This window comes from Amphiprion ocellaris, chromosome 1 (assembly GCF_022539595.1).
Source record: "Amphiprion ocellaris isolate individual 3 ecotype Okinawa chromosome 1, ASM2253959v1, whole genome shotgun sequence".
NCBI lineage: Eukaryota > Metazoa > Chordata > Actinopteri > Pomacentridae > Amphiprion > Amphiprion ocellaris.
Genome location: NC_072766.1, coordinates 14862229 through 14876849, shown reverse-complemented (window position 1 = coordinate 14876849; position 14621 = coordinate 14862229). Strand labels below are relative to the sequence as shown.

Below are 14621 nucleotides of genomic sequence, written 5' to 3'. Positions count from 1 at the left end.
TAAATGATGCCGGCTTTTGCGAAAGCTCGAACAACAGTGCAAGCAGACACGTTAGCCCAAGCATCCGCAATCCATTCACAAATTGTGGCGTAACTCGCCCGGCGCTGCCTCCCAGTCTTAGTAAAACTGTGTTCGCCATCTGTCATCCATCGCTCACACGCCGTTCGCAACTTCACTTTGAACGCCCTGTTTACACCGATGTCCAGCGGTTGGAGTTCCTTCGTCAAGCCTCCCGGAATGATAACAAGCTCCGAGTTCATTTGCTGCACTTGGTTTTTCACAGCGGCTGTGAGATGGACGCGCATGGAGTCACAGATCAACAGGGACGGTGACGCCAAACCCATGTTGTTTTGCATAATGCACATACCGGCACTATATACCAACTGGGGGCGTGTCTTTAGCGTCTTCTTTCACGCCCACACTTCCCCCTTTAACGTTCTCATGCTGTCCTCTGTCACGTCCGCCTTTTCTCTATGTAAGCAGCGTGTCAGCAGGAAATGCTGTCAGTCAGTCAAGCGGAGCTCGTCAAAGTCACACAACAACATTTACACATTTTGGAAGTCGGTGCACACATAAGGCGCACCGCATTATAAGGCGCTCCGTCCATTCTGGAGAAAATTTAAGACTTTGAAGTGCGCCTTATGGTCGCGACAATACGGTAATTATTTTCTTTTCTGCCTCATGAGAGGCTGTCATTGTTCATGCAACCCCTAATGCCGTTAACTAAAAAGTATTTACACCTGAAGACAAAAATGCCTCAATACAGTAATTCAGTACGGATCCCCATAAGTTTCATCCAGAGGGAGAAAACTGCTTTCAGTGCCTCCAATGATTATCTTGACTTCTGATAATGACTCCCTTAGAAAACATGAAAGATTGAAAGAAAACTATCATTAATTGCTGCCTAAGGTATGTATTCTTTCCTTTTCTCTGTTTCTGCTTTCTTATCTAAACTCCCAGTGTCCTTCAGCATCAAATTTAAAGCCTCAGGAAAAGTAAATAAGACAGATGGCCTTCAGAACATATACCTGAATCAGATAATTCAACATCTTTGTTATATCTATTCACAACTGAGTCCTTCAGTTTCAATAAGGGCTAGATTCATCCCCATGCTTACCAAACAACAGTACCCACTAAATATAATATATCTAAGAAATATATCTCTAGTCTTTAGACTCTGTATATATTATTGTTTAATAAAAAAATGTTTTCAACTTTTTCAAATTATACACAAACATTACCAGCTGCTTGTTCTACAGTATTTGTTTTAAGTGCTTACTTTTCTGTCTGTCGGTCCCTCTGTCTGCCTGTTTGCCTCTTTGTTCGTCAGTCGATCTGCAGGAAAAAGTCAATGTATCAATAAATTTGAAGTCACAGGAAAACAGAGAAAAGGAGTTGCAAGCTTGCAGAAATAAATTCTTTTAAATCCCTCAATGTGGCCTCTCAAATTCTACAGTGTTTGCACATCACAAATAGTCAAAACACGTACGGTTTTGCTATAGCTGTGCCAGCTAAGTCTTTTTATGTGCATTGTACATTAGAGAAAAAAATACAGCGGGAAACACAACTTTCAGACACACAAGAGCAAAACGCAAGGTCTGCATTGTGAATTGAATTGACAGTAGCTTTTCTTGCACAGACATAAACAGAAAACAGTAAATGATCACTTGTGATGAAGGTCAAACCAAAGACAGAATAAAATATGCAATTAAGATGAAATATACATTAACGTGTGCAATAACAATTGATCCTCAGATAGTTTTTTTTTTTGAGGATCTCTTCAATATGCTTTAGCGCTGATGTTGTATTAACAAAATCGTAATAAGAAATCCAAAATATGCTGGTCACACAAACACACGCACGATCATGGGCTTTGGCACATGTTCGGACTCATGTTCAGTGAATGACAGGGTTGGTATCCGAAAGCCAATTAATGCACGAGCAGGCATGTAATCACACCACGCTGTCAATAAAACGCTCAGGTGCAGCACAAATCAGCATGCACAGAGACACACATTACACATGTAATGCACACACACATTGTTTTTTTTAAGCAGACCGATAAGAATATATTTGCCAACTTTTGTCGCGCAGACTGCATCTGTACCAAAGAAAACACAAGTATCGCTGTAATGTCTCCTTACAGGGACTAATGCCAGCTATGCATTCACAAGTAATCACAGAAATGTAACCTATGCTGCTAATCAAAATATTTTGTTACATAAGTTTTTGTAGGTTTTGATGCTGCTTACAAGTGTTTCTAATCATATCTATCCGACTGATTTCAAACTCTTGTTGCAGAGGGCTTCAAATCAAGTCGCCAGATGTAAGATAATGATGTTCGTCAAGGATCATTATTAGGCCCACTACTGTTGACTCTGGGCATAATTTTTTGATTCTGTCCATACCATCATTTATGTCATCCATTCAACCACACACCAGACGCACTGTGATGATCTGCAAACCTTCCTGTTCTTGTACTTATTCTTGAGGTAAATTGCATAAACTGAGTACAGTATATCATTTATATATACACAGAAATTTGGATGGATTGTCCTTCACAACCTATGTTGAATATCCAACTCAAAAACTCAATTACAATTGGATTTTTATACCAAACAGACCTTCACCTTGAAAATCATTATATAGACCACGACACAGTATGCCCAGGATTATATAGATTAAACCACAAGGTGATTTCTACTACTGTGCCGTTTTGTTCAGGCACCTCACACTTTGTATCCTGTGTTTTCATTCATAAGGCCTTGCTATTTTTCTATATTGTACCAATACAATAATTATAATTATTATTATAATTATGGCTGCCAACCTGAATTCATCGTAGAGGGAAAACACTGTGCTAATCAGTGATTGGCCTTGTTGTGATAAACAAAAAAAGAAAACCTGGTATCTACAAGTAACTGTATCAGGGGAAAATACTGCAAAGAGACAGATCAGAGACTCAAAGATGAAACATGCACGATGAATAAAAGTAACCGCACTAAAATATATCCTGTAATAAATCCCACATTAAGATGTTTCAGTTCATCACTGTGAATAATGGTTGCCTAGGAAGTACAAGGGTTCCCAGTGGAATTGAAGAGCAACCACCCCATGCAGTTGTCCTGGTAATGGAGGAAAAGGAAAAGACATGAGGGTTGCTGAGGTTTTTTATGCCAAAGGGAGAACCATGCACTACTCACGTATTACCTTGCTGAGGCAGTATTTAAAGACTATACCCTCAGCTCGCTGTGAGCCAATTTCATGGCTGATCTCCTCAGTGTGAAGGAGTGCGACAGGTCAATTCCACCACAGCAGGAAAGATTTGGCCTCGTGGGTTCAAAGGACTCTGATAATGGGTTCACTTCCAACTCATTGTGCCACTATTTAACGGGTTCAAGAGGAAAATCTTACACAAATTAGAGAGAAGCCTAATTAGGCAGTAATGCATCATCAGTGTCCTTATGACTTGTCTTTATACATGAGAACTATAAATTGATTTCTTAAATGAATCTTTAGAATATTAAATTACAACACAGATCAGACTCTAAGATGTGATGAAGAATTTCTGTCAGATAAGATTGAGAACCACAACACATAATCCTAACATGATCTCTATTTGCTGTACTTCTGAGACACTAAAAGACAGTTTGAGCACAATGTGATGGTAACAAAATGATGCTCAGTGACGGTGTTCTTGTTCACAGAGCAGTGGGTGATTTCATCTTTCATCTTTAGTCGGTGTAGGCAATTGACCATAACCAGCCACCATAAAATCCTGTAATGTCTGGGTACTGCTTCACATAATCTGCCCTTGAGTGAGATCTTTGCCAGGTGTTGCAGAACAACCATGCAATTTGACTATTTCTGAGTTGTGAATAAGCAAGCATGCTGGTCATTACTGTTCAGATGAAAAAGATTAATTGTAAGAAGTGGACTCATAGGGTGCATCTTAATTTTCTTAATAGCATCCATGTTTTCCTAACCAGCATCTTTCCCTTGCATCTTAATCCCTCCCGCTAGAAACACAAGGAGAGATGCAAGGAGAAAGTGTCAGGAGAGAAAAAAAGAACATTTAGAGAAATGAGAAGACACTTCCTGTGAACTGTTATCTGAAGCAACATCCATTTCTGATGACAAAAGCAAAACTATCATGCTCAGCTTTAACAGTTTCATCACTTGTCAGCTCATTAAATGGCCTGTTATTAGTGCAGCTGATCTGTGAACAATGCAAGTATGGATTGCAATTTATTAATAAATGTGCAGATGTTTGTCAAGTTTTTTTTTTCTGAGGGGAAGATATAGAGACAAAAGAGAGCAAAAAACAGCACTGCAATGGTTGTAGTAGTCACTGAGCCCCTATTGTTTTTTGGACAGTCCATACAAGAATCTATCAACAGATCAAAAATTCCTAGAAATCCTCCCAATTGGTTGGAACCACACAGTGTAAATGTCCAAAAGCTAAATGCGCATGGTCCATTTCTGCTGGAAGCAGCTGGGTAGTCTCTACCCAACACACCAGGATTGTCAGCCTCACATTTCACTGAGTAGAGATGATGGCAAACAAATAAATGCTTTTATTGCAGAAACACAGCAGATTGTTCTCCTTCCCCCGACTATAATACCCATGAAAAAGATTAATGGAGCAATTAAGAGACCATGAATGTGGTTCTTTTGTTAATCAGACCTACAGGTAACAGATTATTTTTAGCTGGACGGTAAATCAGGAAGCAAATAAAATCTAAAACTCGGAAGCCTTCACTTGAGTTGCTGCATGCTGTCAGGGGTTTTCAGAGCAGTTTCATGAACTGGAATGGCATGCATGAATTTCTAAGTGCTGAAAACCACAAACGGAATGCTACATGTTTTAACTTTGCAATATTCATTAGTAATCCAAAATAATTTTGCTTTTTAAAAATGCTTTAAAATTACTTCTGCCTTAAAGGTTCTGTCCCACAGCAACCAGTTCATGATGGTGCCTCTTTTAAATTAAAAAAAGTTAGCATAAAGTGGAAGAAAGCAGTGAATTCCTGGCCTGCATGACGTTGACAAATGTGCTTCATAGTGAGATAATTGACTTTGAGCAGATGTTGTGTTACACTATAGAATAATTTAATAAGTTCCACTTTGTAGTGTGATTTGAGCCACAGTGTTTGTCCGGTTGGGCAGATGTGTCTGGCTGCTGTAGAGTGACAATGATTAATGACACTGGGATCATGATGTACAATATGATGCATCAGTACACTTTGACTGATTAAAACAGATTTGCATTCCTTTTGTATATTTTTACAGAAACTTGTAAGAGCAATGCTGATATTCATTAGAATTGTGACTAAAATCAAAATGCTTTAGACAAGATACAGTTTGTGTTGGCTTCTGTGAAAAGTAAGAAAAGTAGTACTGTTCATCTTTTGTCCACAGAAACATCAGTATGCTCAGAGAGGAACGAAACATGAAAACAGGGAGAGAGATCAACTGTAATGCATCGATTTTATTCATTTATTCCCTGACCCTTGTTGTGATGAAGGCCTTATTTTTCCTAAATGCATATATTCAAGACAGCAAAAAAGATTAGTATTATTTTTTTGATCTACAGCTGTATATTGTGAAGTAGCACATGCGTTAGCGGGGCTTCACTCAGGATCGTGAAACTTATTCAGCATAGAGAGTTATATAAAATGGTAAACCATCAGAACCATGAAATGTGAAAGCAGCGGGATGCAGTATGTGGGTTTGTTAGTAACTAATCTTTTTCTGTATTAAAGTATATAAATTGAAAAAGCACTTCTTGAATCTATTTTAATGAGTTTCTGAGAGGCTGTCCTTTAGCTGCCATCCTGCAGCATCCAGAAAAGTTCTACATTTGCTTTTGCTCAATCTTGAATTAGTGGAAGTTAATGACAGACTCTCAGAAAAGTTAACTACTATATGTGTGCTGGCAAGAGAAGCAAAGGACACTGCTAATAGGGTTCAGCTTTTAGACATCCCTGTCATTAGTGGAGCTATGCTCAGTTTAAGCAAGGTTTATTTACACATAATGTTTGAAATTCTATCCATCTTTGCCTGCCCTCGACATATGCCTGAACAAAAGCAGGGAGCGGATTTTGAAATAATTCTGTCAATGATCAGACCATAATTAGTGGTGTGAGTTGACCAATTAACTGTTAACACCAAAGTATGTTGGCCTTAAGATGTGCAAAAAGATTAAAGCAAAACAAATTAGTCAAGGACAAATACAATATTATATTTTAAATATGAAGAAAACAGGAACATGTAGCACACATCAAAATTAATGGAAAACAAGATGACTGAAGAGAAGCTGAGACTCAGTTTGCAACCTTCTTGCCCTTATAGCAGTATGAGCTACCCTGATAGGGGCTCCAGATGGGAAAATAGGGACAAAGCACATACAAGCACAGTTGTACTTGTTAAATGAGAATGAATTTTGCGTCTTGGGACTCTGTGCTAAGGTAATGATCTGTTTCACATTTTGTCATTAGGCCAGTAAACCCCTATGCTGCCAGTCATTAAACCTAACACCAAAGTTGTACGAAGCTGTGAAAGAGAGATTTTTATAGCAACATCCTATTCCGTAAAAAATATTGGTCTCTATTAGATGGACACAGCAGAAGATTGCTGCTGAGTTTCACAGTTGTGTACAAGTGAGAGGAGACCGGCAGCTGAACATTACTAATGAGCTTTTGAACGTTGCAAGTGTTAATAAATTATTTTTATTTCCAGTTTTTGAGTTAAATCTCTGTGTAACTCAAAATTCAGACTTCAGTAGTTCCATGCATTAGTTTTCTTCATTAGGGTTTTGCATTGACCATCAGCAGATGTCATAGCTATTTTCTTGTATAACTTCAAGAAAAATAGGAGAATGTCTGAGGCTTTGTATTATAAAGAGCAATTCATATAAATATCAAAAGCAGCTCATAAGGGTTTAAGGGTCTTTGGCTGATGAATTTTCTTGCTCAAGCTTGCAAGTTGTGCTTTTTGTTATGAAGAAGGTTATATGCTTGTGTAATGCCCTTGAAACCTATAATATTTTTAGTGAGATGAAAAATCTGTGTGCTCAACACAGCAAGCAACATAGGTGCAATAAACTAGAAGAAAGCTGTTAATGCAATTTCCCTGACATCACAAACTTATTGAGGCTGAACCCAGTCAGTCAGAAGTTATCTGTGTGTGTGTGCATGTGTGTATTTATAACTGCGCTCTAACATGCAATGCAACTTTTGAGTGAATCCGTCCTCACTGCAAGGTAACAACCCTGGTGACGTTAATTATTAATAAATAAAAAACAAATTGAGACCTCCCTGGGGCAAGAGCAGATGTGCCTAGGGCTACTGCATAGCTGTCAGACACAGTGCTGACATTTATGCAATTAACTATGACACCTATCCATTACAACGTCTAGGGAGTTAATGAGTAGTGGGTCTCCCATAATTAGTAAATAATTCCATGTATTGCTTCTACAAAGACTTTCCACTGACTTAGTTATGGCTTATGGCAATAAGACCATTGAGATTCTGCTCTGCACCCTGTTGTTTAAACACAATTTCTACTTTTATTACTGCATTACATATTAAACTTATAATCCACAACAAATTACAAATGTTGTTGTATTTGTTAGGCCTTAATGTGTGTAATTGTCAACTGATTAGATGTTAAGTGATGTAATGAATGAGCATGATGGTCATGATACTTTTTTTAGGCAAAAGTAGCAAAGAAGCAAAGAAAAGTTGGTGTTGTTTAGGGTTGTTTATTTTCATGTGCTTTTTTTTGGTATTTTGATGACCAGTGCCCACTGAACTTGTAAATGGTTCAATTCTGGCATCATATCTGATTCCATTTTAAGAAACAGTGGCCTTGTGGCTTTGACTTTATGTCCACTCCAATTCATATGTGAAGTGTCCAGAATATTGTCTCCATTAGAAACAAACAATACCCATATTAGAATGGAACATAGTTGCAGTACTTCCGCACACAGCTCTCCACTTTCATATTTTATCATGACCACTTAGTTGTAGTTATTTTAGGCTGTTTAGGAGCAGAATAGATAGAGATACACTAAGAAAACTGTTAAGTTGTTTCCGAGGTTGCAGGTACAGAACACGAAATGTGTCCTTTTCAGCAGTTACAACTCACATGTTGACAGTTCAATTTGTTCCCCGAAAGGCTGCCAAAAGACTAAACTGTGAGGAAAGGTCTTTTTTTTTTTTTGCCTCAGTTCAGTCATGATCCTGTCTTTTTTTTCGGTTGTGGAGACTACAGGGTTTGAAATTATCTTTTTCTCAGAATGTGGTCCAGCGATATTTGCTCCCTGTATTTCAGACAGACATGTTTACACTCCTTTTCTTCATGTTCTGCCAGGAAAATTAGACGCTCAAAACCTCAGTCTGACATCACATTTAATGCAGACAGATCTCTCTTTTTCTTTCTGTATACTTGCCTGTAGAAACCTGAGACTTTTCATTACTGTCACAGTTTATATATTAAAAACTACACTTAACTGTTGTATCATCAAAGAAGATGGACACGCCTTCCTCATGCAGAAGGACAAACCAAACACTTTCAACTCTTGCAATTCAACGGAGAGCCTGAAACAAAACTGGCACCTTGACTTTTTTCATGTTTACACTTGTCAGCTGCTGTTCATTTTAAATTTACAAGTGTCTCGCTCAATATGATTTAACACAGAGACAAGTGTTAGCTCAGAAGTGTAAAGCGCCCTTAGCAGCGCACAATACTGTAAGTTGTAGAGACATGCAAAGAGGATGAGTATATTATACGTGAATCCTTAGCATGAGCACAGCCCATCAGTGACATCCTTGAGTCTGAAATAGGATTACCCTGCAATGCTTATTACCAGCTTGTCAGATTTGCTGCAATCAAATTGAATAACACGCACAAAAAAGATGGGAATGCTGACGTTTTGGTTACTGGAACAAAAGTAATTTTCTGAACATATACTAGCCAGAGGAAGGAGCATTACTTTCATCGTTGCAACATTTAACCTCATTTTCTGCACATATTTACATACATTATTCAGTCGGAAGTTCTCATTTGCATGACAAGTAATCACTTTTCATCTTCGTTGCATTGTCTGATAGAAACATTTGTGACAGAGTCTACTGATGGCTTCTGGAGGAAACAGCCGGCTTTCGATTCTATCACTGGCAGGATTAATTTTTTTGCATGATGGATTCTCATTCTTTCATTTATGTCTAAATATAGAATACATATACACACACATGGTGCACAAACATACGTATACATTCTTGTTCTTTTAGATAAATACATTTGAATCTTTCATACTGCATGCCAAAGCTCTAGAGTCTAGAGATTGTGTGAAGTAGAGATCACAGCCTAGTCAGGTGTTAAACACCAAAATATATGTTATCTGTGACCTTATACAACAGCTCTACCGAAAAAAAAATACTGTTTGGTGAAACTTATACTATACATGGTCAAATTATGTTGTGGTATTTAATTGGACTATCAGTCTGAGTTGCAAACAACTAATTACATAAATGTCAGCATTAATGGCAGTGGATTTTATAGTGGAAAATGAAAAAACAAAACAAAAAACAAAATATTACATTGGGTTTAAGATTGGATAATTTATTAAAACATTTTTCTTTTCTAAAATTCTTTGGCAGGTGATTACTGCTAAAAGTATTCCACATTAAAATGACAGATTAACAAATTTAACAAGTGGAAGATGAATGTTTCACAAGTTACTTTGAACCTAGTGACAGAGTTTCTATAGAACATTAGTATAACACCTTTCCATCTATCTACGGAATTGTGCTTTTAGCTCGTTTGACCACACATAATGTGTTTATTTACTGATCATGAAGTGTGAAAAGGCTGATCCTTTTAACTATTCACATGTAAAGTGCAATGTTTCAAGAGTGAAAGGTCAATCATTTCAGTGGACTGGCACTGAATTTTTGTGTCTTTTTTTATCTGTTCTTTCCTTTAGGGTGATGACGTCTTGACAGTCATCAAAATGAAAGCACAGTGGCCGGCCTGGCAGCCACTTAATGTGTAAGTAACAAATCTTACGTATCAGAATGCCTACCGCACATCTGACACCTTGCGTATTGCTGGTTTTGAAATCTGGGTCTTCTGTCAGTGACATTGCTATAGAATCTTAAATATCTGTTGTTGCCTTAGCAGACAGTGAATTTCCATTACTCAGGAACAGCACACTTTTATATCATCAATAAACAAGTATGCGCAAATATTTCACATTTACATTTTTCAAACAATATTACAAAAAAAGTACAGACATTTCTCGCAATCATATTTTCAGACAAAATTCATAAATCCTTTGCACAAACTTTGACTATAAAGCATACAAATCAGAATAAATTGCCTAAATTTGCTACCAGCGTTGAACAAATCAGACTTTTGATCATCTGTACTCAAAATATTTCCGATGTATTCAGCTAAATTCTAAAAAAATATATAGGTTTCTTATTGTCATAGTTTATATAGTACAGAGAAAAATGGGACTCACTTTTTACCTTTAACACCCACCTCTAGTCACATGTCTTGGAGGTAAGAGGTCTATATGGGAAAAATATATTGGACAGTGGGATATATCTGGGCAAATCATGCATTGAACTTTAACGTGAAAATCATCAGTTTTGGTAGTTTTGCCTGTTAAATTAAATTTTGAGTAAATTAGTGACTACATTGCATGTCCTTAGAATGTGTCTTTCAGTTTTTCAGCTCAAAATACTGCAAAGATGGCTCATTCTACCATAATCCCCTGGTTTTATCCCTGTTCTTAACAATCTGTTTCAGTGTCTGAAACTTTAAATGCAGCTGAGCTACTGCTGTCCACGCCACCTTCAGGAAGAAGACTCTCTCTGCATCAGTAATTAACACCGCAGAGCAAAACAGTTGATTGATGGGAATTCTTACACTAAATACGAATGAGTGAGAGAGTTCAGGACTTTCTTGTTTCTGACTTTCTCTCTGAGACCATTAGACATGGAAATATTGCCAAATTCACAGCAAAGCTGTTGCTTTTGTATAATGAGTTTGTCAGACCCCGTTGTGGTCATAAAATCTGTATTTTGGCAGTGCAAAGCAGCAACATGGGAAATTGATCTGGTTGACGTATAGTCTTAATGAGTCATTTTGGTCACTATTTCATACTAAATATATGTAAATGAGACCAGCTTTATTGGGAATTCAGCAATATTAAAATGCAGCATATGTGAGCACAAACAGCAGGACATACATTGCTGAATTAATGCATATATGCAAACAGAACTGCCTTAGAGTAGATTGTATGAAGAAGTTAACATGTTGGCTCATAACAGGTAGAGTCTGGGATTAAAATGGCCTCTCCTTGAGCAGCTGATTTTACTTTAGAAACCTGCAGTCAGTTTATAATAGGTTGGCCTTAAATCATTGTTGAGCAGCTCTGTAGTGTCTGTTATGGCTCAGTGATATATAAGCAGCTATTTTAGTTTGATAATTGTGTTTGATGTGATATGAATTTGAGGTCACAGTAAATCACCGACTATGTTGAAACTGATTAAATTGTGGGACAAAATATTCAGCGTGCTTCTTTTTAGATGTGTCTGCTGTGATGAATTATCTTAAGCAATTTTCAAGTTAGTGCAAGTTGATTTTTATAACAGATTAGAATAACTGGAAAGCAATGTGTGCCCGCAAGGCAGGAAATCAATTTAAAAGCATTATTGCGGATACCAAAGTATCTGCAATATGGTGTTTTGGAAGCTGAAGTTAGAGTTCCAAAGTTGGACCCAAACTTTGCTGATCTGTAAAAATGCAACTCAAACGATCCCTGAAACTGCCAGCTTACAGTATGAACATTCATTTATGCCTAAACTCATAGGAGCTATTTCATTTCTTATTCATGAGAAAAACAAGAACCTTTTTGACTCGGTTTGTACAGTAGAACTTCAGTGGTAAAGGCCTGCGCTGTGCTGATTCCTCAACCAAAGGCCCTCAGCAAGGACCGCAAGATTAGTCTCTAAAGGGAAAGATACAGCCAGGAATAGAAGCAATGATATTCACTCAGGCTAATTAGCTTACTCTATACTGTATATGCAACCAATTAATTGTTTCACACAGCGATTGTGTGCAGCACACACAAGAGCATGTCAGATCAATTACACTGGTTTGAAGAGAGAAAAGGAAAGGACATTTCTATCATTTACCACATAGAATCGTCCTCACTGTTGAAGCAGTTTGAGGAAGAAGAGTTCGGTGTCTATAGTGTCCATATTACTTAACCAAGTGTAAAATGCAACGTATTGCTTTGAAAGACTCTTAGAGGGTTCATTCACTTCACATATGAGCTGCATTAAAAATACATGTATGCATATTTATGTCAGCACGTTTCATAATTGGATGTATGTACTTGTGTTTTTGTGTATCACAGTTCCAGCAACACAGTATAAATATGTATGTTGGTTTGTCTCCACGTTTGTGCTTATTCAGGTGTATGTACAGTATATACAGATGGATGCAAATACTGGGCACTCCTTGGGCAATTTACATATTTTGTTGATTTTGGGTTAAAAAAAAATGTCAATACAAGCCCTGCAGCAAACACATACTAAAAATGTGCTCCTCTTCATTTAATAATGCTCCTGTTACTTTTTTACTACATGAACTTAAATAATAGAAGATGATTAAAAAACAATTGTGGCATGTACAAAATGTTGGTGACAGTTGTAAACTTCATTTACTCATTAGACGTGGCTTGACTTGCTGGGACTCATAACAGAGGAACTGTCATTTGGAGCCATCAGCTGTTGACGATGTCGGAGTTCGATACATTTTCTAACTCATCAGACTGGTCGCCTTGTTTTAACACTGAACAACCATGGGCTCCTCTAAGCAGCAGACTTAGAATCTGAAAACGAAGCAAACTGATGCCTTAAAAGCAGAGGAAGGCTATAAAAAGATATCAAAGTACTTCCAGCTTGCAATTTCCACTATTTGAAATGTCATTAAGTGGTGGCAGTTAAAGGGAACTGTGGAAGTCAAGACAAGTGTTGGAAAATGAAGTAAACTTTGAAATAAATCTGCACATATGGCAAAGGCAAAGCAAAACCCACATATGCATACTGCAAAGAAGCTGCTGGAAGGTTTAGCTTACACAAGAGTGTCCATGTTGATGCACACACAAGGACTACAAAGAAGAATCATAACAGGGAAGCATTTCCCGCAACCTCAACACAAAAGTCATCATCTGAAGTATGTAAAGCAACATCTGGATTAGCAGGAAGTTTGGAAACAAGTGCTGTGGACAGATGAAGTTAGAATTAAGCTCTTTGGCCCCAATCACCAAACGTATGTATGTTTGGAGAAAATAAGAGCAGAATCTGATGAAAATAACACCATAACAACTGTTAACATTTGTTTGGCAATATTCTGGCTTGGGATTGTGTAGCAGTCAGTGGCACTGAAAACACTGCATGGATGGAGATAAGTGTGGGGTCCAGAAAATATCAGCAAATTGTGGGTGTTAATGTCATGCACACAACCAAAACAGTGAAACAAGACAATCATATCCCAAAAATGGCACTGAACTACTTAAATAAATGCAAGCAGGAGGTTTTGGAATGACTCTCTCAGTCCTTAGATTGGAACATTATTGAAAATCTGTGGGTAAATCTTAAGCATGGTGTGGGTGCCAGACAAAATAAAAATACTGTATCATAACCTGTGGTGATCTGCAAAGGAGGGTAAGAAAACTCCTAAACAAGGACTGTCTCCACAATTATTGTTTCTTTTTTTATTCATGTTTAGGTAACAGTGCATTATGTGTATTTCTACTATATTCTTCAAAATGAACTTCCTCCTCTTAAACCATGCACTCGTTCAACTATAAATGGTAAAATGATTGCTGGAACAAAGGGCAAAGCAACAGAGATGCAGACAGAGAATAGAGGTGGGAGATGAGAGCAGAATGAGGCGAGAAAAGAAATAGCCATTATCACAAATATTACAGCAGTATGTCTTCAGCAGTGGATCCCCTGAAACCTGATATGTTACAGGCAAAAAGAAATAAGCCTGAATATTGTAAGAATGTATTTTCCTTGTCAAGCTTATTTCCATATTTATCAGGGTCGCAGGGCTTTTAGTAAGTAGAGCACAGTTCATGACTTGACTGTCCGTTCACTCTCATATCATTTTGCAGTATTTCCAACTGATCTCTGTCAACCCATACACACGATTCAGTCTTTGGTGTTTAAAGTCACTGATCCTAAAATACTATGAGATGAGGCAACAGGTAAATGTCATGATCTATCACGGCTTCCTGACCACCCATGTGTCTGAGGCAGTTATCATTCCTGTCGATCAGAGAACACTGCAAAATAGTGCTCATGATGTCAGTGGGAACAGTTAGGATGCAGTACTTTTTTAAAACATATGGCCATGTATGATATTGTGCAAGAAAATATCCTGGGGCGAAAAAAAAAAAAAAAACTTTTGTATGTATCAAGTCCTGCATGTCTACAGTGTAAGACACACAGACTGACAAAACATCATGGCCCATATGAGTCATGGACACTGCACAGTAAATGCCACTCTGAAATGCTTGACTTGTCATGCCT

General features: G+C 37.6%; 1 protein-coding gene across 2 annotated transcripts in view; it reads left to right on the top strand.

The window, feature by feature from the left end:
- Window positions 1–14621, top strand: part of spon1a (spondin 1a) — a 75788-nt gene that overhangs the window by 41588 nt on the left and 19579 nt on the right. For both annotated transcript variants that reach the window (XM_035950790.2, XM_023275891.3), the window contains exon 7: window positions 9992–10056. In XM_035950790.2, the coding sequence (XP_035806683.1) occupies window positions 9992–10056 (65 nt within the window). The remainder of the gene's footprint in view (window positions 1–9991; window positions 10057–14621) is intronic.